This window comes from Triplophysa dalaica, chromosome 15 (genome assembly GCF_015846415.1).
Source record: "Triplophysa dalaica isolate WHDGS20190420 chromosome 15, ASM1584641v1, whole genome shotgun sequence".
Taxonomy (NCBI): domain Eukaryota; kingdom Metazoa; phylum Chordata; class Actinopteri; order Cypriniformes; family Nemacheilidae; genus Triplophysa; species Triplophysa dalaica.
Window position 1 is genome coordinate 17957675 of NC_079556.1, and position 20763 is coordinate 17978437.

General features: G+C 36.3%; 3 protein-coding genes across 6 annotated transcripts; 2 read left to right on the plus strand and 1 right to left on the minus strand.

Moving 5' to 3' along the window:
• Positions 1 to 462: 462 nt before the first annotated feature.
• On the plus strand, positions 463 to 2716 carry gpr132a (G protein-coupled receptor 132a). 3 transcript variants are annotated; one of them, XM_056768358.1, is made up of 2 exons: positions 463 to 596; positions 1445 to 2716. In XM_056768358.1, the coding sequence occupies exon 2, from the start codon at positions 1450 to 1452 to the stop codon at positions 2413 to 2415; it is 966 nt and encodes a 321-aa protein (XP_056624336.1). In that variant the 5' UTR covers positions 463 to 596; positions 1445 to 1449; the 3' UTR covers positions 2416 to 2716. The 3 variants fall into 3 exon arrangements, with proteins under 3 accessions (XP_056624336.1, XP_056624335.1, XP_056624337.1); XM_056768357.1 differs by having other exon boundaries at positions 469 to 815; XM_056768359.1 differs by lacking the exon at positions 463 to 596 and having other exon boundaries at positions 1442 to 1563; positions 1650 to 2716.
• A 1910-nt stretch (positions 2717 to 4626) lies between these two features.
• Positions 4627 to 9093, minus strand: si:dkey-229e3.2 (uncharacterized). The gene is made up of 6 exons (XM_056767795.1): positions 9016 to 9093; positions 7710 to 8247; positions 7479 to 7636; positions 7107 to 7248; positions 6061 to 6129; positions 4627 to 5876 (listed from the first exon to the last, which is right to left on the minus strand). Exons 2-6 carry the CDS (start codon positions 7926 to 7928, stop codon positions 5754 to 5756), a joined length of 711 nt encoding a protein of 236 aa, XP_056623773.1. The 5' UTR covers positions 7929 to 8247; positions 9016 to 9093; the 3' UTR covers positions 4627 to 5753.
• A 3599-nt stretch (positions 9094 to 12692) lies between these two features.
• On the plus strand, positions 12693 to 19673 carry LOC130436464 (E3 ubiquitin-protein ligase RBBP6-like). Of its 2 annotated transcripts, XM_056767111.1 has the most exons (17): positions 12693 to 12751; positions 12903 to 13088; positions 13258 to 13357; positions 13441 to 13477; positions 13833 to 13874; positions 13952 to 14040; positions 14296 to 14435; positions 17247 to 17432; positions 17600 to 17699; positions 17783 to 17819; positions 18175 to 18216; positions 18298 to 18386; positions 18460 to 18556; positions 18642 to 18781; positions 18869 to 19044; positions 19122 to 19225; positions 19315 to 19673. In XM_056767111.1, the coding sequence occupies exons 7-17, from the start codon at positions 14414 to 14416 to the stop codon at positions 19561 to 19563; spliced, it is 1242 nt and encodes a 413-aa protein (XP_056623089.1). In that variant the 5' UTR covers positions 12693 to 12751; positions 12903 to 13088; positions 13258 to 13357; positions 13441 to 13477; positions 13833 to 13874; positions 13952 to 14040; positions 14296 to 14413; the 3' UTR covers positions 19564 to 19673. The 2 variants fall into 2 exon arrangements, with proteins under 2 accessions (XP_056623089.1, XP_056623090.1); XM_056767112.1 differs by lacking the exons at positions 12693 to 12751; positions 12903 to 13088; positions 13258 to 13357; ... (2 more) ...; positions 13952 to 14040; positions 14296 to 14435 and adding an exon at positions 17055 to 17095.
• The last annotated feature ends 1090 nt before the right edge of the window (positions 19674 to 20763 follow it).

Sequence of the window (20763 nt, forward strand, 5' to 3'; positions counted from 1 at the left end):
AACGATCGTAAAGAACAAATAAATCGGCCTTTTAACCGGTTGACCGTTTACGTGAGCAAGCACTTTTAGTTTGATTTAATCCCGGACCCCTAAATCCTACTGATGACTTTTGATTAATCAGCATTTAAGAGCAGCATCTATGAAATCAACCTGAAGCATTCAAAACGCCACGTGTTGTGCGTTGTGCTTATGTCTGAGGTGAAACACGCCCCCACTCTTTAGCATACAGACAAAGAAATGCATACGTAAATAAATGTAGGAATAAATAAAGGTAGAAATAAATAAACGTGGACAAATACATAATTACACATAAATAAGGAAATAAAAGTATAAATACTCATTTGTTTGTGCTTTTTTACATTTCTTCACTGATTTATTTTAGTATTTATTTATTTTCAATTAAGGTAGGTTTGGAATTCCATACACGGTTTCATTTTCGTCACCACTTGCTTATTTCTTCAGGCATGAAGCTGGACGTTCAACTGCTTTATCAACTTTTTACATGAATGAAACACTTCCCATGTCCTGATTCTAAACAGAAACGCATACGTGACATCTCTGAAATGAACCGTGACGTGGAGAACAACACCCACGAGGTAACCGTTGTATCTAGTTCGCTGTAGCTTCACAGATTGGAGCAGAGTCAAGACTTTACTTGAAAAAGATCACCAGCGCGTCAACATACATACTTTGCATTTAATTTACTTTAAAATATTTTATTTGATCACTAGCAAGTCGAGTTTTGTAAAATGTTTTACTTCTGGTAATGTTGGTCTATGTATATTACCTCACTTTCTTATAAAACGCGGGATCATGTAAGTGCCATTTATGCAAAACAGCTTTTTAACTGTAACCTTAAGTAACTGTTCTTATTTTGTAGTTTAAAGTTTAAGTGCCTTAATATTTGACCAAAGCACTTAATTTCTGAAATTCAGACAATAACAAGAAAATGTATAGAACTGTATAGAAAAAATGTATAGAAGTTACTCTTCAAACCGAAAACAATGTTTTAATACAATTACATACATTGTGGCAATATATAAAATAACGTGATAACTGACATTAAAACTATGATTCTCATGTGATACTGATTCTTATCTTATATCTTATCTTATATATATATATTATATATATCTTATATATAAATATGATGTGATAGAAAATATAAAAGTAAAATTTGTAACATTCATAATTTTTTTATTTGTGATATTAAAAAATAGTGCTCATAAATTGTTGTTGAGATACTAATCCAGAATGGAGGCTGGAAATAGCTGATGATAATGCTGTTGTCAGTACATTGGTAGTTTTCTTGTATATTTTGGTAGCGGTGTCAAAATGGAACCTGACCATTTACTCCATTTACTCTGCAAACCATGCTTTAATGAAGCATAGAAAAACTACAATCAAAACCCTTTTAACTGAAACTGAAACATTATATTCCCAGTGACCATGAACACAACCAGCCCAACCTCCAGCTTCTCAAACCACACAGACCGTTGTGAGCCTCCTTATGATGATGAGAACCCACTGCCTCTCGTGGCTCTCTACAGCATTGTCCTTACAGTAGGTCTGCCTGCAAACTTGATCACAGTTGTCCTCACGTTTCAAGAAGTGTGTCGAAAAAACGTTCTTGGAATCTACCTTTTCAGTCTGTCCCTGTGTGACCTAATATACCTTAGCACGCTTCCACTATGGGCCATTTACATCAACTGGGGCCATAGGTGGTACTGGGGCTCCCTGGCCTGCAAAGTCACCGGGTATGTCTTCTTTAACAACATGTATATCAGCATTTTCCTGCTGTGCTGCATATCTGTGGATCGCTTTGTAGCGGTGGTCTATGCCGTGGAATCTCGAGGTTTAAGAAAGATGAAACATGCTGCCATTGTCACCTTTGTGATTGTGTTGGTTGTTGCTCTGGGACATTCGCCTGTGTTCATCATGTCGGAGGGTGAGACTGAAAGCACAGATGAGAAACGCTGCTTCGAGCCGGCCATGCCGTCTCCTCTAGTGACCGGATTCAACTACGCACGCTTTGTGATCGGTTTCTTTATTCCACTATGCATTTTAATAGTCGCCAACTTGAAGATTCTTGCTAATGTGCGAGCCAGCGCTGGGCTGGAGCAACGACACAAAATTAAAGTTCGCAATCTAGCTTTGGCTGTCATCTCATCTTTTGTGGTCTGCTTCACACCCTACCATATCATTCTTTTGTCACGTGCGATCAGTTTTCACTTTTCAGATGAAAAGTGTTACTTTGAGAGAACTGTCTACACACCTTATACCATGTCACTTGGTCTGTCTACTATTAACAGCGCCATAAACCCTGTTTTCTATGTGCTTACCAGCAACAGTGTGCATATGAAGATTTATCAAAGCCTGCAAGGATTACGCAGTAGCTTCAGATCTTCACAATGAATTTCTTCCACCATATTCTTAAATGGGGCTTTTTCCTACAACATTTGAGTATTTTTATTCTATTATTTACTATCTTCATGTCATTCAAAACCTGTACATCGCCGCTGTACTTCAGGATTTCGTATGTCCTTGTTTTGTGATCTTTATTTTTTGCAATAAATCATTATTATTAGTCACCTTTTATGTTTGTCACTGGGTTTTTGAGAATATGAATGGCATGATGGTAAATACTGAACATGACTGAAGGATTGTCATTTTGGGGAAACAGTCCTTTTGAAATGTGTTCTGCTGTGTTTCTTTATTAAAAATCATCTTTCATACTTGAGGGCAATATTACATAAACTATGAACCGTGTCCCAGTAAAGGGAGATATACATAATATGTACTTCTGTTGGATACTGAAGGAGGAGAAAGACCTGGGCAATTCATTTAATATCTTGATAACGTCAAAGTGTCATAGAGATCAGATGTTGGTGCGAGTAATCTGTGAAATGTTTGTTTTTTATATGACAGGCAGTAGAGGAAATGGTTAGTGGTTAGAGTTTAGGAAGGTGCTGATCTGTGCAAAAAACGTATAACCCATGTCTGCTTAAAGTCTTGTCTTAGTTAAATTACAGTCTCAGACATGCACTTGTAGTGGCACTGTGGGCTTAGTGTGAGTATGTCTTTACACTCAATACTCTCTACGTGTCAAACGTGTGTTTTTACGTGTCAGCTGCAAGCAGAAAACTGCATCCTTTTGAACCTTGATAACCCATTTCATTTACTGGCTGTGTGACTTCATGCTTTGACTTACAAAATATAATGAATTTCAGACTCAATTAATTTGATTGAGATTGAAGGTGAACTCTGCAGGACAGTCTCTCTCCAGGAGCAGGGTGGAAGACCCCTGCTTTAAACTTTTGTTGTGGTAATATCACTGTGTGTGACCTGTACTGGTCATGACCTTCAACTTTAGGTGAACTTTGGGTTGATTTTTTTCTGTTTGACTAAATTACAGGAAATATGACAGAATCTTATATCAGGATAAATCATTCATAATAGTCATCCTTTATGTTTATGTTTAAGAAGGGCCAGTCAACGCAATGTTTAATTATTTAAAAAATATAGGTTTTACATTTTCTAAATAGCAGTTTTGTAGATACAAGTTCTCCACCCAACAGTACAGTGTTTGAAAACAACAGGATCTTGTAGCTTCTTTGGTGATTAAATAAATGTTGACATTGTAAATTGTCTGTCAGATTATCCATTTACTACTTTTTACTTACATTTAACTACTTACTGCTTACTTTATACTTTCTCATTTTATCTTGAATTCTTGAATTACTTTGTCTTTGAGTATATTATTATTATAATAAATTTTGTGTGCTGTGTCTAATTTTTTGGAGGTTCTTATGACAGAAATGCAATATAATACTGTACATTCCACCATGTCTTTAGACCTTACATAACGAAGCATTTTTATTACCTTAGAATTAGCAATTTCTCTACATACACCGCATGGGAATTTGTCATGTTGTTTCTTCCGTAGCCATAAATGGACAAACTGCTCTCCAGAGCGTGTTTCGTAAATACGTTATGTCCTTCGGCAAAGATGTTTCTGTCAGCCACTGCATTGCTTCGAAAGGGAGGGGAGTAGTGAGCCGTTGGTTGCAATTCAAAACCTCACCGCTAGATGTTGCTCAATTTCATACACTAGACCTTTACATACAAGCTCACAAGATGAATTATTTTGATAGAGGTGTTCTGCAGTCTGTATTCTACTTTCTACTTTAAGGCAAACTTTCATCACTAATCTGATTTATAGACTGTTTTAGTGGCAACAACATTAACAAATATTATGTGTCTTGGTCCAAACTTAACTTCCGGTAGACCTCCCCAAAGAACCAATAACCATTAAATAGTTTTAATTTAATTTCATACAACTATATATTATACCATAAAATATTAACATAAATCCATATTAATCAATATTAAATATACAGTAAATGATTGTATAATATCCATAAGAGAGACTGGAAGTATTCTAATGTTATTGTTATTATAGCTAGATGACAGCATTTCACACTTCCGCACAGCCTTATATGTTGCCTTTTACTTCCATAAAATGTCCTATTACACACAACACAGATAATTCTTTTGCATCTTTATTAAAACTCAATTCCTTATTTTCTGTCCTTTTTTAAGACAAATAACTAAAACAATACATAAAACAGTATACACGCATTTCAGTTTATACTTTACCCATATAAATATATTAAAGACTTTATAACATTTCAGATGACAGTGGACATAAAAAAACTGTACAAAAGGTAAAATAGTAAGCCATGAGCTTAAAAGAAATACAGTACAATACAATATACTCTATAGATTGTATATGGCTGTGCTTTTTTCCTGTATTCAAAGTTTTAGAGTTTGCAGTGATTTTGTTCGTGTCAGGCCCACGCTCTATTGTCTATGATGTATGATGCATTATTAATAGCTTGTGCAAAGTGTGTACTTCAAGTATAGAATTCCTTCCTGTGCTAGTGTTCATAGAGGTGCGTCAGAGTGCTGTTTTGACACAATCTTTGTAACAGACTTCCTGGATTTGCGTATGAAAGTGGTTATTGTTCATCTCAGAAGCCCTTGCTTGTGCTTGTAAGAACGATTAAACTGTGAACACGATATTGACAGTTTTTTTAAATAAATGTACACTCAAAAATAAAACTTCAGTCATTATTTACAGTAGCTGTGTTTTCCATGGAGCACAAAGGGATCATTTGTCTTCCAAACTATACATTTTTAATTAATTAATTCAAATGACAGCGTAGACACTATAAATAACACTTGAAATAGCACCATATATAGAATTTACATCATTTATCAAAAAAGAAAATTTATGAAAAAAAATATCATAAAAATATAACTACTATCATGATGCTTTTGTGTCTTTTACTTGATAACCCACAACCATTTCCTTTACTGTCTGTGTGACCTCATGCTTTTACTTACAAAAAATAATGAATTTCAGAGTCAATTCATTTGATTGGGATTGGAGTTGAACTCTGTCCAGGAGCAGGGTGGAAGACCCCTGCTTTAAACTTTTTGTTGTGGTAATATCACTGTGTGTGTGTGACTTGTACTAGTCATGACCTTTAACTTTGTAACAGATGTTGTCAGTATGAACCGTCATAAGCCCTTTAAATTCCATACAGAATAAACTGTTGCAGTCAATAGTATCATATTTAGTTAACATACTTTCTCTTTTCTGTCTTTTAAAGTAGCATGCGACAGTATGCTTTTTGGTAAGTAGTACAGATCTCTGATTTGTGCGTTTGCGTAAATGTGATCATAACTTATTGCAGAGGGTCTTTTTGCCACTGATGGGGAAACATGTTCATGCTATGCTGACTGAGCCACTTCCGTGAGATCTGATAAAAAAACCCTGATCCATTCCGACATTGTGATGGTGGCATCAGCTACAAACAAATGAAGAATAAAATTTGCCAGGGGTCAATGAACCATGTATATTATTTTGTATTTTAAATTTGAATGGTCTCTACTGAATTTAGGTAATGATTTAATTTAAATTGGTTAGCCATATTGTACTACTCTTCTTTTATGGTGTATAAAGGCATACAATACTACACTAAATACACTAACCTTTGTTTGAATAAGCGTTCCACGGCGGTCTTCAGGCTCTTCTAGGTCAAGACCTGAAAGAATTGTGCTCTGAAAAAATGGAAAATTGCTTTTTTTATAAAACCAACAGAAAAATTGAAAATTGCTTTATTTTAACAAAACCAACTGTATCAACTAGGGGTGTCACAATAATTACAATAACTGTTATATTTAAACCTATGATTATTGATCTTGTGTTAATTATACACATATGATAATAATGTAAATTTTCAAAAATACATAAATCGATTTGATAGCATTATTTGTCGGTATACATCATGGATTTGGAATGGTAAGTAAATTACTGAATTTTGTGGTGGAACTATCCCACAAATAATTTTGGTTTAGAATATTTCCTTGCATTGGAACTATACTGCCCTACAAAGGCAAAGCACAGTAACTACACATTTGGCCAAAACTGACATCTGACTGGTTTGTGACAAGTCTCCTGGTTCAATTTTGTCCTGTTTCAGAGGAACAAGAGTGTCAAAATTGCAGTAACTGTCTGCAATGACTGGCTATTGTAAAAACTTTAAAGGCATTTTTCTCAACCTTTTTCAAGCCTTCTCCTAGTTACTGCACATTGCCTTGTAGGGCAGTATAGGGTTATTATTAGTCAAAATTGATTTAATCACATTCTTATTCCGTGACAACTTGCTAACATTATGTGATGTTTTTTCTTTACATTGTGTACATTTTGGGACTTTTTAAACTTTTAAAAAATAATTTCTGGAGAAATGCATGAAATTTGTCATCATTCTGTTTGAATGTGTTTTTAACTATTTTGAAAGCAGTGTTTTAGCCTTTGAAAAATGTTCTAAAAATATTTGGTATAAATGACAAAAGAATATGTGAATTTTGAAAAATGTGGTCAGTAAATTCTTTTTGTCTAAAAGCAGTGAATAATAATTCACAGTTTGGACTTGCAGACTTGTGTTTTGTTGAATGTGTGAAGAGCTTTGAAAATGTGGCCTCAGAATTTAACAATGCTTGATAGCAGCTGAAAAACACATCCTGTTTCTACCCACCTGTGAGGCAGTGCTTGCGTCAGGGTGTCTGAGTTCAAGTGTTTTGAGGAGTTGTTCACTGGAGTGCAGTTTAGGTTTAGGACTCGACAGTCTCAGAATTTCTGATTTGGAATGAAGATGACACCACAAGTTGGCAGCTTCACTAATTTGGAAGAAGGAGAACTCCATAAATTAAAACAGATCAAATGTTCTGTACATGTAGCGCACAACATAATGGCAATGGGAAGTTAAAAACTCATGAGTCAAAAATAATGAGCATAAATAAAGAATTCAAAAAGACTTTCAGACACCATTTTTTTAAAAGAAGCTAGTGTGGATCATAATAACTATTATCGCCTTAAAGTAAAAATAGCAAAAGCCATAGACGTGTACCCTGAAATTGCTGAAGACGGAGAGGGCAAGTCTGTTTTGATCTGTAGTAGCTGGAACAGTGTAGGAATTTCAAGTGTGAGAGGTTCTTTCTCTGCACCATCAACACGAAAACAGTCACGGAAAGCAAACTGGACATTTACCTGCTTTCCATTTTCGATCTGTAAACAACAATATAAATAGCGAACACTAATACTATAATCAATGGAACATAAGCAAAACTACATACCGTACCTTTTCGGGAATCTTAGCAGTTCCACTTTCTTCCACGGGCATGGAAGAGAATTCTTCCTCTTTCTCTGTATTGTCGTGGAACACACCCCAGTCTGAAAAGCTGTTGTCGTCTTGCTGGGGTTCTGCCCAGTCTGCCGAGCTGAAGGTTGCCCAATCATCAAACCCCTCAGAACTTTGAAAACCATCTTCATCATAGCTGTCCAACATACAGTCCCCCATTACACACAACAATTGTTGATAATATCAACAGAATCCAACTAAAGCAGAATACAGTGAAAACTTGTTCTTTTTGAGCTCTGACAGGATCCACAGGGATTGTTGAAGCAGGCACCAGTCTTATGCCTTTTATTGACCTAAATTCAGTTGTCTTCGTTGCCACATTTTAGGCAGTGAATAGTTGGTTCTCCGGTGACCAACAACAGGCAGGAGTTCCCATTGTGTTTCAGATGTAAGCTTGTTGACACACTTCCTTTAAAATACACAAACAGCTTGTATTTCCTTATTTGGTTTGTTTTGATTTCCAACAGGCAGGGAGGTTCTGAAGAGCGGGAACAACATGGATGTTTGTTATTTTCTATATTTTAATTAATATGTTACAATGTTATACATTACGACATATGAGAAAACAAGTTGACATGCAGCTAGAACAGAAACATAAACGATACTAATGTTCCAAAACATGCCCTTCAAAACAAAAAGTACCAGACTTATCTTCATTTGACCTTATGAGTTTGCTTTGCAGTCTTTTACATATATCGGTCCTTGGATAGGCTAAAAAACAGCCCAAAACAAACACTCAGCACCTATGTGAACTCTTTTAATGCTGTACTAAAATCATACCAAGTGATAGATGAAGGGTACAAAGAGCTGTAAACTAAGTGGAGTGGCTGTTCTAAAGAATCTTAAGTATAAAATAGCTTTGTGTAAAGTTAATCATGGTGTAATATCATACTTTCACTTGTGTTACTTCATTGTTTTGATCATAAATGTGGAAAATAGTAAGAATGACAGGTGTATCTAAACTTTTAATTAGTAATCTACATTTTAATATATACAATACATGGGAGAAGAAAAGACAAAAGTGTCTAACATACATTACAATGGTTTCCTTCAAAAAAATTTAAGCCCCTATCTTTGTAATGATGTTCTTGCTTCTGCCTTGTCACCGATGCAGGGGTCAGAGTAATCTAGCTGCTATAACCAGCAGGTAAACAGACCGTTTACCGTGATATTTTCTAAACCGAAATAGAACGTGATGTGTGTAAATAGACAAACAAAATAAAAAGAAAACCCTAAGCCCACTTACCCTCTTAAACAAAGCGCAACAGAACGATTGATATAATACTTATCCACGTAGCGCTTCCGTCTTTCCTGTCCAACAGATGACGTCAAACAAAGAGGCGGAGCCTTGGAGGTACACACACACACTGTCTCTTTGATGAGACGCCCATCACATCAATAGCGCTTTATAATATCTAATACTGCTCAATTTTGCAGCATTTTTTAAACAGAAATGGATTATCATGCATTCTCAAACATTCTTACAAGTCGGATAAGTTTGATTTCATAAGTTAGAATTCGATGTGCCGTTTTTTGTTGGCAATGGCATCCATTCATTTCATTGAAACAGGTTTGGATTTATCAGCAATTTGTGAAACAAGTTGAGCAAGAAATTTTAGAATCTCGCTTTTCAGAGGTGACGCGGATGATATGGGGCTAAGCAAAGGAACAGACAGAACAAAGGTCGTGTTACTATCTCCGGTGCTCGAATTGAATCAAGTCTTATGGGGTGTTCCCAACCATAATACTTTTTTTGGTGCGGGTGGGGGTTAGTCTCGCAATATACAATTTAATCAAAAAACACAATATATTTGATCATAATATACATAACGATATACTATTTATTAAAAACAGGCTTACATTAAATAATAAATAAAATTAAATAATTAAATATTTTTTTTCTGTATTTTGGTTCAAATCAATGCAGGCTTGGTGAACAGAATTGACTTTGGAGCAGAAGTATGTCCAACAGAATAATTCTAGCATTATTTACCAATGAATATGTACTATTTTCCCTAAAAACAACTGGATGATTGACATTTTGTGATAATAGTGTTTGTTCCAAAAGACTTGTTTAAATGCAAGAAACTAGATTATTAGATATTAAAAATATAGATTGTAACAAGACCGGCTGTCTTTGTGTAGGTGTATGGCAATTTTTCAAGGATTTCAGTGCAGTTTACATAGTTACGTCCAGTAGGTGGCAGCAAGGGACTGTTATGAGTTACAACCCTTTTAGTACAAAAGTCTGCTTAATTCAGGAACTAACTATGGCTATCCATATGTCAACCATAGCTATTTCAAGAGTGAATCCCGAATTTATATGTCGATGTAATTCCCAAAACTTTCCAGCGTGTATGTGGCCGTTGGTCTAAGCAGCATGAGAAACTATTTTTATGCAATTCTGAATGGATTATAAATAGCACCCCAGAACCACGGCTAATATAATTTACGCAAGGAATACAAAAGCCTCGAAATGGAGTTGATAAATATAGTGGAAAGAAATGAAGAGCTCTTTTCCAAAACGCTAGAAAACCATTTTGATAGTTTTCATGATTTTTTTTTTACCTAGACCCATACATTTTGTTAATATTCAATTTATCATGTTAAAATGGTCTGTTGGCTCAGTCTGAACATGTTAAACAATGATTGTTAAATGAAACGACAATTTTGTCGATTATAAATTCAAATTGTATTTTTATTTTTTTCAAAACGCTAGAAATCCATAATTTCTTTCAAAATTTTGTTGGTTCATTTATTTTTAAAACAAACAAACAAGAGAACATGAAACATATGACATCAAGGACTCTCACTATAAATAAATATAAAACACAAGAATGCAAATGCATGAAATAAATAACAGCCACAAAAAATAAATAGTAAAAAACTAATTAGTAAAATAAAATAAATATTTTCAATTTCATGTTTCAATATTTTCCACTACATACAACAAATAATTTAGAAATAACACATACAATTACCACTAACGAGCGAATTCTGATTGGTCGAGAGGACATATCGCATTAAGGGTAAAAACAGGTTCGGGATTTATAGCGTTTTGGAAAGAAACTGCATCTTGCAGTACATTTTAAACAAGGAAATATAGCGATTTGGCATGAAACATTGATGGAGCATTGAATTATGGAAGCATATGTGGTGCAAAATTCAATTTGCAATGCAATATTCAAAATGGCAATGCAATATTCAAAATGGCAATGCAATATTCAAAATGGCAATGCAATATTTCTGTATTTAAATTTACATTTTCCATTACTCCACATGTGCAAAGTTTGGTGCAGAAGGAAAATGAAAATGAAATTATATTATTTACATTTGCCATTTCCAACAGCAGTCTTAATGTGTAATGTGCATCTTTTTAACGCTCTTTAAGTTGCAAAATTAAAATGAAAATGCATTACCGGATTGATTATACATATTTAAGATAGTCAAGCAAAACTGTAGCAAAAAGAAAATTCTAATGTAATTTTCCCTTAATGCATTAACATTAACAGGTTGAACATTTGGGATTGCATTTTCATTTACACACAGCGCGTTGAGTGGTGCAAAATTCAATGTGGACTTGAAAATGCATTTCGAGCTGACCAAGCCCCCACCCCGGTACGGCGTCATTGCGTAAAGGCGGAGCCAGCATCGCTACTTAAAGGCATTGATGTGCGGCTGCAAAGCTGATAAAACATTAAATTGTATTTTCATTTTCCTTCTGCACCAAACTTTGCACATGTGGAGTAATGGAAAATTTAAATTTAAATAAAGAAATATTGCATTGCCATTTTGAATATTGCATTGTCATTTTGAATTTTGCACCACATATGCTTCCATAGTGAATAGGTTTAGTACACAGCAAAATGGCATGACAAACTATATTTTTTTAAATTCGGCACTTAATGCGTTTTGGAAAAGAGCTCTTCATAGATAGAGAGAGAAATTACCCCTCAAAAAAGTAGAAGCTTCCTCTTCCCCACTGCGAGTGGAGGTTTATTATTCTGAAGGTAGCTTCAACGGAGCGACGCCAATCAAGCAGTCATGTCAACGTGGGGTGGGGCGTTTAAACTCTAAAGGGACATGACAAACTAGCTCATAAACAAACTTAATATAAATTATTGTAAATAATTAATTCACGAAAATTACCATATCCATAGCATGAATTTAATCACATATGAAAGGTTTTTTATCAAGAAGTCTTTATTTGTTATGTAATACTTGTTTAATGCTCGTATACGGTGAGATCTTTTTTTATAGTAATTAAAAAATATGAAGCTTTCAGCACGGGTTTGGCTGCCTCTTGTTTTGCTTTTGAATATGAGTCTCGTTCGCACTCCTGTTATAAATGCAAAGGCTGGAAGACATTTATGTATGTTGTCAAAATAAGTTTAGTGCGTTTGTAAAGAAGGTGAGCCGACATGTTTCCTATCATGCTGTGGTTTTCCCTACGTGAACTCTTCCCTACGTTTCCCTACGCGGCAATTGGCAGGCACCTTTACAACGCAGTTTAATTGAACACTGCTCGTGCCCGGTTCGAGGTTAATAAAAAAAATATCTTAAACATTTTCGATGCATCTTTAGATATACAATGCAAATAAATGATACCAATGTTGGAACCTCAAAATGTATTAATTAGCCTACTGATTACATCAATCACATTAAGTAACCTACTTTGTGAAAAACGCATTTTCTTTGTAGACATTGACGATAGAAATATTATTAAAACGTCTATTAGGATTCATCTCAATTAAACATTACCTGCAACATCAGAAAAATTAGCACACCAAACACTTTTAATTAACACACTTCAATAAAACTTTATTTTTTTAGTTTAGTTGTGCTGAATGTGCCATCTTGATTCGACAGTTGCGTCATCAGGAACGCTTCAATTCATCCGCTCGATCGGTTTCCATGGTAGCACGCAAAGTTCTCTTTAGTGTTACTAATCGCTGTTCCCGGGAGCACATCTCTACACCCTCGTTGTTGTCTAAGTTTTGACTTTTGAGCTTCATATTTGTGTTAATTATATATATTATATTTGTGTTTAATTACTTGCTGGCCTTTTCCTGTTAAATTCTTCTGCATTTCTACACATTTATTGCATCAATTGATCTTTTGTTATTTTTACAGGGGCCTCAGAACGCAGCCGAGTAAACATGCCGTGTGTTCATTACAAGTTTTTCAGTAAACTTACACACGACACTGTGATCTTTGATGGCCTTCACATCACTCTCGCAGATTTGAAACGCCAAATCATGAGCCGAGAGAAACTGAAGTGCTGCGAACTGAGAATCACAAACGACCAAACTAATGAAGGTAAAATCTGCTATTTCATATGTAAACATGGACTTATTTGCTCTCTTTTAAGTGGCACATTGATTTTTGTTAAGTAATAAATGTCATTATGAATATTAGAGTCACTATATACAGTTGTATTGGTCTGGTTGGTGTGGACTGACTGCCAATAAGTGTGTTTTTCCCACAGAATACAGTGATAATGCCGACATCATCCCCAGTTACACCATGGTGAGTGTCAGGCGAATCCCTGGAACTGGGGTAAAATCCACATACAACAGACGTGGCAGGTAAGTCAGGTGATGATGTTATGATAATCAATATTTTTATGAATATCACTCAGTCATGAAGTCTTTGTTGTTTTGTTTTTCAGTAACTGGTCTGAACCATCAAGTGGATCTTCAAGAGCAGTATGTAAACAAAAGTGTTGAGTCGGTTGTTTACATTGTACTGTATGATATCTTTAAGCTGGTCATAGTTGACCACGAAGAAGCCTAGGACAATAGGCCCATGTGTTATTTTACCATGAGATTCAGTAAGTTAAAAATCTTTTTTTAAGTAAAACATCACATCACCTTACTGGTTTCACCTATTCTGTAATGAATTTATTTCAATATAAATTGTGTACCTTGCTGTGGTTTAGCTATGTCTTGCTTTAAAATACCACTTGTTGGGTTTTCTGTTTGCATTGTGTTTAGTTGATCTCTCCGGGTGTGATGGGGTTCTGCCTGGTAATAATAAATCTCTTTGTTCTTCTTTCAACAGCAAATGAATGGTTGTTAATTGTCACTGGAGCAGCTTTTCGAGGTACTGAAATCCACTGAACAATATGTACACTATGTAAACTGTATAGACGCATAAAGCATTTATTTGTAAACGAACAGACGGAGAATCTGGCTGAGGCAAATGCATCAGAGGAGGACAAAATAAAAGCTGTCATGTTCCAGTCCAGCCGCTGTTACTATACTGTGAAGTGAGTATAATAATATTCACATCATGCACAGAAATTTCAAGTGCTCTCTGTCATGACTCTCGTGACTTACCAGTGAAGCACTCAAGCTGGTTGGAGGCCTTCCACCAAACTATGTGTGCTTTAACTGTGGCATCCCTGGGCATCACATCAGAAACTGCCCAAAGTCACGGGTAACACATAACTAAACTGTGGACAGCATTTTTGTGCCTGTTATGCCATGAAAGTAAATGCAACCTGTCGCTTGTGCCTTCACAGGATCCTACTTTTGTTGGGGGCAAGCGCATACGGAGAAGCGCAGGAATTCCAGTCAGCTTCCTAGTGGAGGTGGATGACCCCAACATGAAGGGAGTGATGCTGAGCAGCAGCGGAAAGCATGTCATTCCCATTATTAATGCGTGAGTTAGCAACTGTCATCTGTGTAGAGACCTCATCATGAACACACATTTACATTTGGTTGATAATTACGTGCTTGTTCTGTTTAGTGCGGCTTATGCATCTCAGAAGAAAGAGAATCCACCTTTCTTCCCCCAGAACGAGTCCTCCTCATCGACCTCTGGTGAAGATGCAGTGCCCGATGATTTTCTGTGTCGGATCTGTAAAGATCTTATCACTGATGCTGTGATGACTCCCTGTTGCAGCAACAGCTACTGCGACGACTGTGAGTTTCTGCACAAACAGATAATACTCAGTAAGTTTGTTTGAGCCTTGAGAACATATGCGATTGTTTGGTGGCAGGTATCCGCACGTGTCTGCTGGATTCGGACGAACATGTTTGTCCCACCTGCAAACAGTCTAATGTGTCTCCTGATGCTTTGAACATAAACATGTTCTTACGCCAGGTAAGATGGTGAAACTGTACATCATGTTTGTTCTCAAGCATCAAGCACTGTCTTCTTAAAGAACGGTTTTCTGGTTCGTGCTCGCACAGGAATTGAACCGTTTCAAGAACAGTGTCGCTGGGTCTGGTTTCTCACACCACCAAAAACCCCTTCAGTCTCTATCGGCCTGTTTCTCCACAAGCCCGAGCATCAGCCATCGATCCAGCTCGTCTGCTTCCGGACCTAACAGCTCTCGCACCAATATACCGTCTGGTAAGAGGGGACGGGAGCTGAGCGAGAATGATGATGAAGACAACGGCTCCAGTACTCTCAGGAAAACCAAGCATGCTGCTGTGTGAAGAACATCCAGAGCGCTTCATCATCATTATGTATATATTATGTAAATTTCATGTATATAATTAGATAGCACAGACGTAGACTTAATAAAGATTTTCCCTATTGCATTGAACACAGGTTTGAAGAGTGTTTATGAAACCCTCCAGTTTCAATCCTTCCTCTTATAGACGCCCATACACACACAATACTAATCGACTCAACCCTTAACAAAATCATTTATTTTTATTTCTTACCATGTATCTACAATTTGAAGGACATTGTCACCTAACACAGGTAACAAGATACTACAATAACAAAATCGTTGACTTTAAAGCCTGCATTATTTATTTCATTATTATTTGAGTTATCATTAGTTATTTTCACATTATTTATACATTTAAACATGGTATTAGCATATGATGCAATCCAGGTATAACCCACAGTGCTTTTTGTTTTAGGCATTACTCTGTAATTGGGCTCTTCATGTAGGTACACAATGCAAGCGAAATTGTAAAGTGTGATATTATAAAGAATTTACTCATTTGATCCTACCCATAAACACATCAAACAGTTTTCATGGAGTTTTATGAATATGTATGTTGTTTAAAAGAGGGTTAAACATATTGTGTGTCACAATATCTATTTCCTGTCGACAGATTCTGCATAGGCTACGAAAAATAAAACTAACCCCTAAGTTATGGCCTAGTGTGGGAAGAGGTCACATGAAAAGGCTTTTTTCAAAATTCACTTTTAAAAAGAAGGTGACATTTTTGACCAAACGCATACCGTCTGTAATCCTTCCTGTTTCCTCGAAGTTATAATTTTGCAATTATTGGATACAATTATGTAAATCTTTCTGTAAAAAATGCTGATAAAATTGCCATGATGCTTTTTTACAAGATACAAATATGTAATATAAAGAAAAAAAAGGTTTCATTTTAAAAGCTAGTTTACAGTAAAATGTGTTACTTTTTTGTCAACACGGAGGTTTAGGCACACTTGAAATTATGGTGTTTCTTTTCCTGCAGGAGAACTGTAGGCCGACAGCAGAGACAGATAGCACATCGTTTTTCTGATATGGGTCTGGAGTGGAGGAACGGCGTTCATGTTTGTTTGTAACAGGGCTTTGTTTCACAATTAATAAATTATGAAAGTTTTTTTTATCAAGAAGTCTTTATTTGTTATGCAATACTTGTTCAATGCTCGTATACGGTGAGATCTTTTTTTATAGTAATTTTTAAATTATAAAGCTTTCAGCACGGGTTTGGCTGCCTCTTGTTTTGTTCATTCACGTATCTTGTCAAAATAAGTTTAGTGCGTTTGTAAAGAAGGTGAGCCGACATGTTTCCTATCATGCTGTGATTTTCCCTACGTGTACTCCGTTTTTGCGCGCGCGCTCGCGCAATTTGCAGTCACCTTTAGAACGCAGTTTAATTGAACACTGCTCGTGCCCGGTTCGAGGTTAATAAAAAAATATCTTAAACATTTTCGATGCATCTTTAGATATACAATGCAAATAAATGATACCAATGTTGGAACCTCAAAATGTATTAATTAGCCTACTGATTACATCAATCACATTAAGTAACCTACTTTGTGAAAAACGCATTTTCTTTGTAGACATTGACGATAGAAATATTATTAAAACGTCTATTAGGATTCATCTCAATTAAACATTACCTGCAACATCAGAAAAATTAGCACACCAAACACTGTTAATTAACACACTTCAATAAAACTTTATTTTTTTAGTTTAGTTGTGCTGAATGTGCCATCTTGATTCGACAGTTGCGTCATGAGGAACGCTTCAATTCATCCGCTCGATCGGTTTCCATGGTAGCACGCAAAGTTTTGTTTAGTGTTACTAATCGCTGTTCCCGGGAGCACATCTCTACACCCTCGTTGTTGTCTAAGTTTTGACTTTTGAGCTTCATATTTGTGTTAATTATATATATTATATTTGTGTTTAATTACTTGCTGGCCTTTTCCTGTTAAATTCTTCTGCATTTCTACACATTTATTGCATCAATTGATCTTTTGTTATTTTTACAGGGGCCTCAGAACGCAGCCGAGTAAACATGCCGTGTGTTCATTACAAGTTTTTCAGTAAACTTACACACGACACTGTGATCTTTGATGGCCTTCACATCACTCTCGCAGATTTGAAACGCCAAATCATGAGCCGAGAGAAACTGAAGTGCTGCGAACTGAGAATCACAAACGACCAAACTAATGAAGGTAAATTCTGCTATTTCATATGTAAACATGGACTTATTTGCTCTCTTTTAAGTGGCACATTGATTTTTGTTAAGTAATAAATGTCATTATGAATATTAGAGTCACTATATACAGTTGTATTAGTCTGGTTGGTGTGGACTGACTGCAAATAAGTGTTTTTCCCACAGAATACAGTGATAATGCCGACATCATCCCCAGTTACACCATGGTGAGTGTCAGGCGAATCCCTGGAACTGGGGTAAAATCCACATACAACAGACGTGGCAGGTAAGTCAGGTGATGATGTTATGATAATCAATATTTTTATGAATATCACTCAGTCATGAAGTCTTTGTTGTTTTGTTTTTCAGTAACTGGTCTGAACCATCAAGTGGATCTTCAAGAGCAGTATGTAAACAAAAGTGTTGAGTCGGTTGTTTACATTGTACTGTATGATATCTTTAAGCTGGTCATAGTTGACCATTAAGAAGCCTAGGACAATAGGCCCATGTGTTATTTTACCATGAGATTCAGTAAGTTAAAATTCTTTTTTTAAGTAAAACATAACATCACCTTACTGGTTTCACCTATTCTGTAATGAATTTATTTCAATATAAATTGTGTACCTTGCTGTGGTTTAGCTATGTCTTGCTTTAAAATACCACTTGTTGGGTTTTCTGTTTGCATTGTGTTTAGTTCATCTCTCCGGGTGTGATGGGGTTCTGCCTGGTAATAATAAATCTCTTTGTTCTTCTTTCAACAGCAAATGAATGGTTGTTCATTGTCACTGGAGCAGCTTTTCAAGGTACTGAAATCGGAACACTGAACAATATGTACACTATGTAAACTGTATAGACGCATTAAGCATTTATTTGTAAACGAACAGACGGAGAATCTGGCTGAGGCAAATGCATCAGAGGAGGACAAAATAAAAGCTGTCATGTTCCAGTCCAGCCGCTGTTACTATACTGTGAAGTGAGTATAATAATATTCACATCATGCACAGAAATATCAAGTGCTCTCTGTCATGACTCTCGTGACTTACCAGTGAAGCACTCAAGCTGGTTGGAGGCCTTCCACCAAACTATGTGTGCTTTAACTGTGGCATCCCTGGGCATCACATCAGAAACTGCCCAAAGTCACGGGTAACACATAACTAAACTGTGGACAGCATTTTTGTGCCTGTTATGCCATGAAAGTAAATGCAACCTGTCGCTTGTGCCTTCACAGGATCCTACTTTTGTTGGGGGCAAGCGCATACGGAGAAGCGCAGGAATTCCAGTCAGCTTCCTAGTGGAGGTGGATGACCCCAACATGAAGGGAGTGATGCTGAGCAGCAGCGGAAAGCATGTCATTCCCATTATTAATGCGTGAGTTAGCAACTGTCATCCTTGTAGAGACGTCATCATGAACACACATTTACATTTGGTTGATAATTACGTGCTTGTTCTGTTTAGTGAGGCTTATGCATCTCAGAAGAAAGAGAATCCACCTTTCTTCCCCCAGAACGAGTCCTCCTCATCGACCTCTGGTGAAGATGCAGTGCCCGATGATTTTCTGTGTCGGATCTGTAAAGATCTTATCACTGATGCTGTGATGACTCCCTGTTGCAGCAACAGCTACTGCGACGACTGTGAGTTTCTGCACAAACAGATAATACTCAGTAAGTTTGTTTGAGCCTTGAGAACATATGCGATTGTTTGGTGGCAGGTATCCGCACGTGTCTGCTGGATTCGGACGAACATGTTTGTCCCACCTGCAAACAGTCTAATGTGTCTCCTGATGCTTTGAACATAAACATGTTCTTACGCCAGGTAAGATGGTGAAACTGTACATCATGTTTGTTCTCAAGCATCAAGCACTGTCTTCTTAAAGAACGGTTTTCTGGTTCGTGCTCGCACAGGAATTGAACCGTTTCAAGAACAGTGTCGCTGGGTCTGGTTTCTCACACCACCAAAAACCCCTTCAGTCTCTATCGGCCTGTTTCTCCACAAGCCCGAGCATCAGCCATCGATCCAGCTCGTCTGCTTCCGGACCTAACAGCTCTCGCACCAATATACCGTCTGGTAAGAGGGGACGGGAGCTGAGCGAGAATGATGATGAAGACAACGGCTCCAGTACTCTCAGGAAAACCAAGCATGCTGCTGTGTGAAGAACATCCAGAGCGCTTCATCATCATTATGTATATATTATGTAAATTTCATGTATATAATTAGATAGCACAGACGTAGACTTAATAAAGATTTTCCCTATTGCATTGAACACAGGTTTGAAGAGTGTTTATGAAACCCTCCAGTTTCAATCCTTCCTCTTATAGACGCACATACACGCACAATACTAATCGACTCAACCCTTAACAAAATCATTTATTATTATTTCTTACCATGTATCTACAATTTGAAGGAAATTGTCACCTAACACAGGTAACAAGATACTACAATAACAAAATCATTGACTTTAAAGCCTGCATTATTTATTTCATTATTATTTGAGTTATCATTAGTTATTTTCACATTATTTATACATTTAAACATGGTATTAGCATATGATGCAATCCAGGTATAACCCACAGTGCTTTTTGTTTTAGGCATTACTCTGTAATTGGGCTCTTCATGTAGGTACACAATGCAAACGAAATTGTAAAGTGTGATATTATAAAGAATTTACTCATTTGATCCTACCCATAAACACATCAAACAGTTTTCATGGAGTTTTATGAATATGTATGTTGTTTAAAAGAGGGTTAAACATATTGTGTGTCACAATATCTATTTCCTGTCGACAGATTCTGCAATAGGCTACGAAAAATAAAACTAACCCCTAAGTTATGGCCTAGTGTGGGAAGAGGTCACATGAAAAGGCTTTTTTCAAAATTCACTTTTAAAAAGAAGGTGACATTTTTGACCAAACGCATACCGTCTGTAATCCTTCCTGTTTCCTCGAAGTTATAATTTTGCAATTATTGGATACAATTATGTAAATCTTTCTGTAAAAAATGCTGATAAAATTGCCATGATGCTTTTTTACAAGATACAAATATGTAATATAAAGAAAAAAAAGGTTTCATTTTAAAAGCTAGTTTACAGTAAAATGTGTTACTTTTTTGTCAACACGGAGGTTTAGGCACACTTGAAATTATGGTGTTTCTTTTCCTGCAGGAGAACTGTAGGCCGACAGCAGAGACAGATAGCACATCGTTTTTCTGATATGGGTCTGGAGTGGAGAAACGGCGTTCATGTTTGTTTGTAACAGGGCTTTGTTTCACAATTAATAAATTATGAAAGTTTTTTTTATCAAGAAGTCTTTATTTGTTATGCAATACTTGTTCAATGCTCGTATACGGTGAGATCTT

What these genes read in the sequence shown, in the direction of transcription:
- LOC130436464 (XM_056767111.1), top strand. Translation starts at nt 14,414, where the DNA reads ATGTCATTCCCATTATTAATGC. An exon ending in GTCATTCCCATTATTAATGC is followed by an intron (nt 14,436 to 17,246) that starts GTGAGTTAGCAA and finishes TTATTTTTACAG; the next exon opens with GGGCCTCAGAACGCAGCCGA. An exon ending in CGCTGTTACTATACTGTGAA is followed by an intron (nt 18,387 to 18,459) that starts GTGAGTATAATA and finishes GTGACTTACCAG; the next exon opens with TGAAGCACTCAAGCTGGTTG.
- si:dkey-229e3.2 (XM_056767795.1), bottom strand. Translation starts at nt 7,928, where the DNA reads ATGGGGGACTGTATGTTGGACAGCTATGATGAAGATGGTTTTCAAAGT. An exon ending in CTGCTAAGATTCCCGAAAAG is followed by an intron (nt 7,637 to 7,709) that starts GTACGGTATGTA and finishes TGTTGTTTACAG; the next exon opens with ATCGAAAATGGAAAGCAGGT. An exon ending in GAACGCTTATTCAAACAAAG is followed by an intron (nt 5,877 to 6,060) that starts GTTAGTGTATTT and finishes ATTTGTTTGTAG; the next exon opens with CTGATGCCACCATCACAATG.
- gpr132a (XM_056768358.1), top strand. Translation starts at nt 1,450, where the DNA reads ATGAACACAACCAGCCCAACCTCCAGCTTCTCAAACCACACAGACCGT.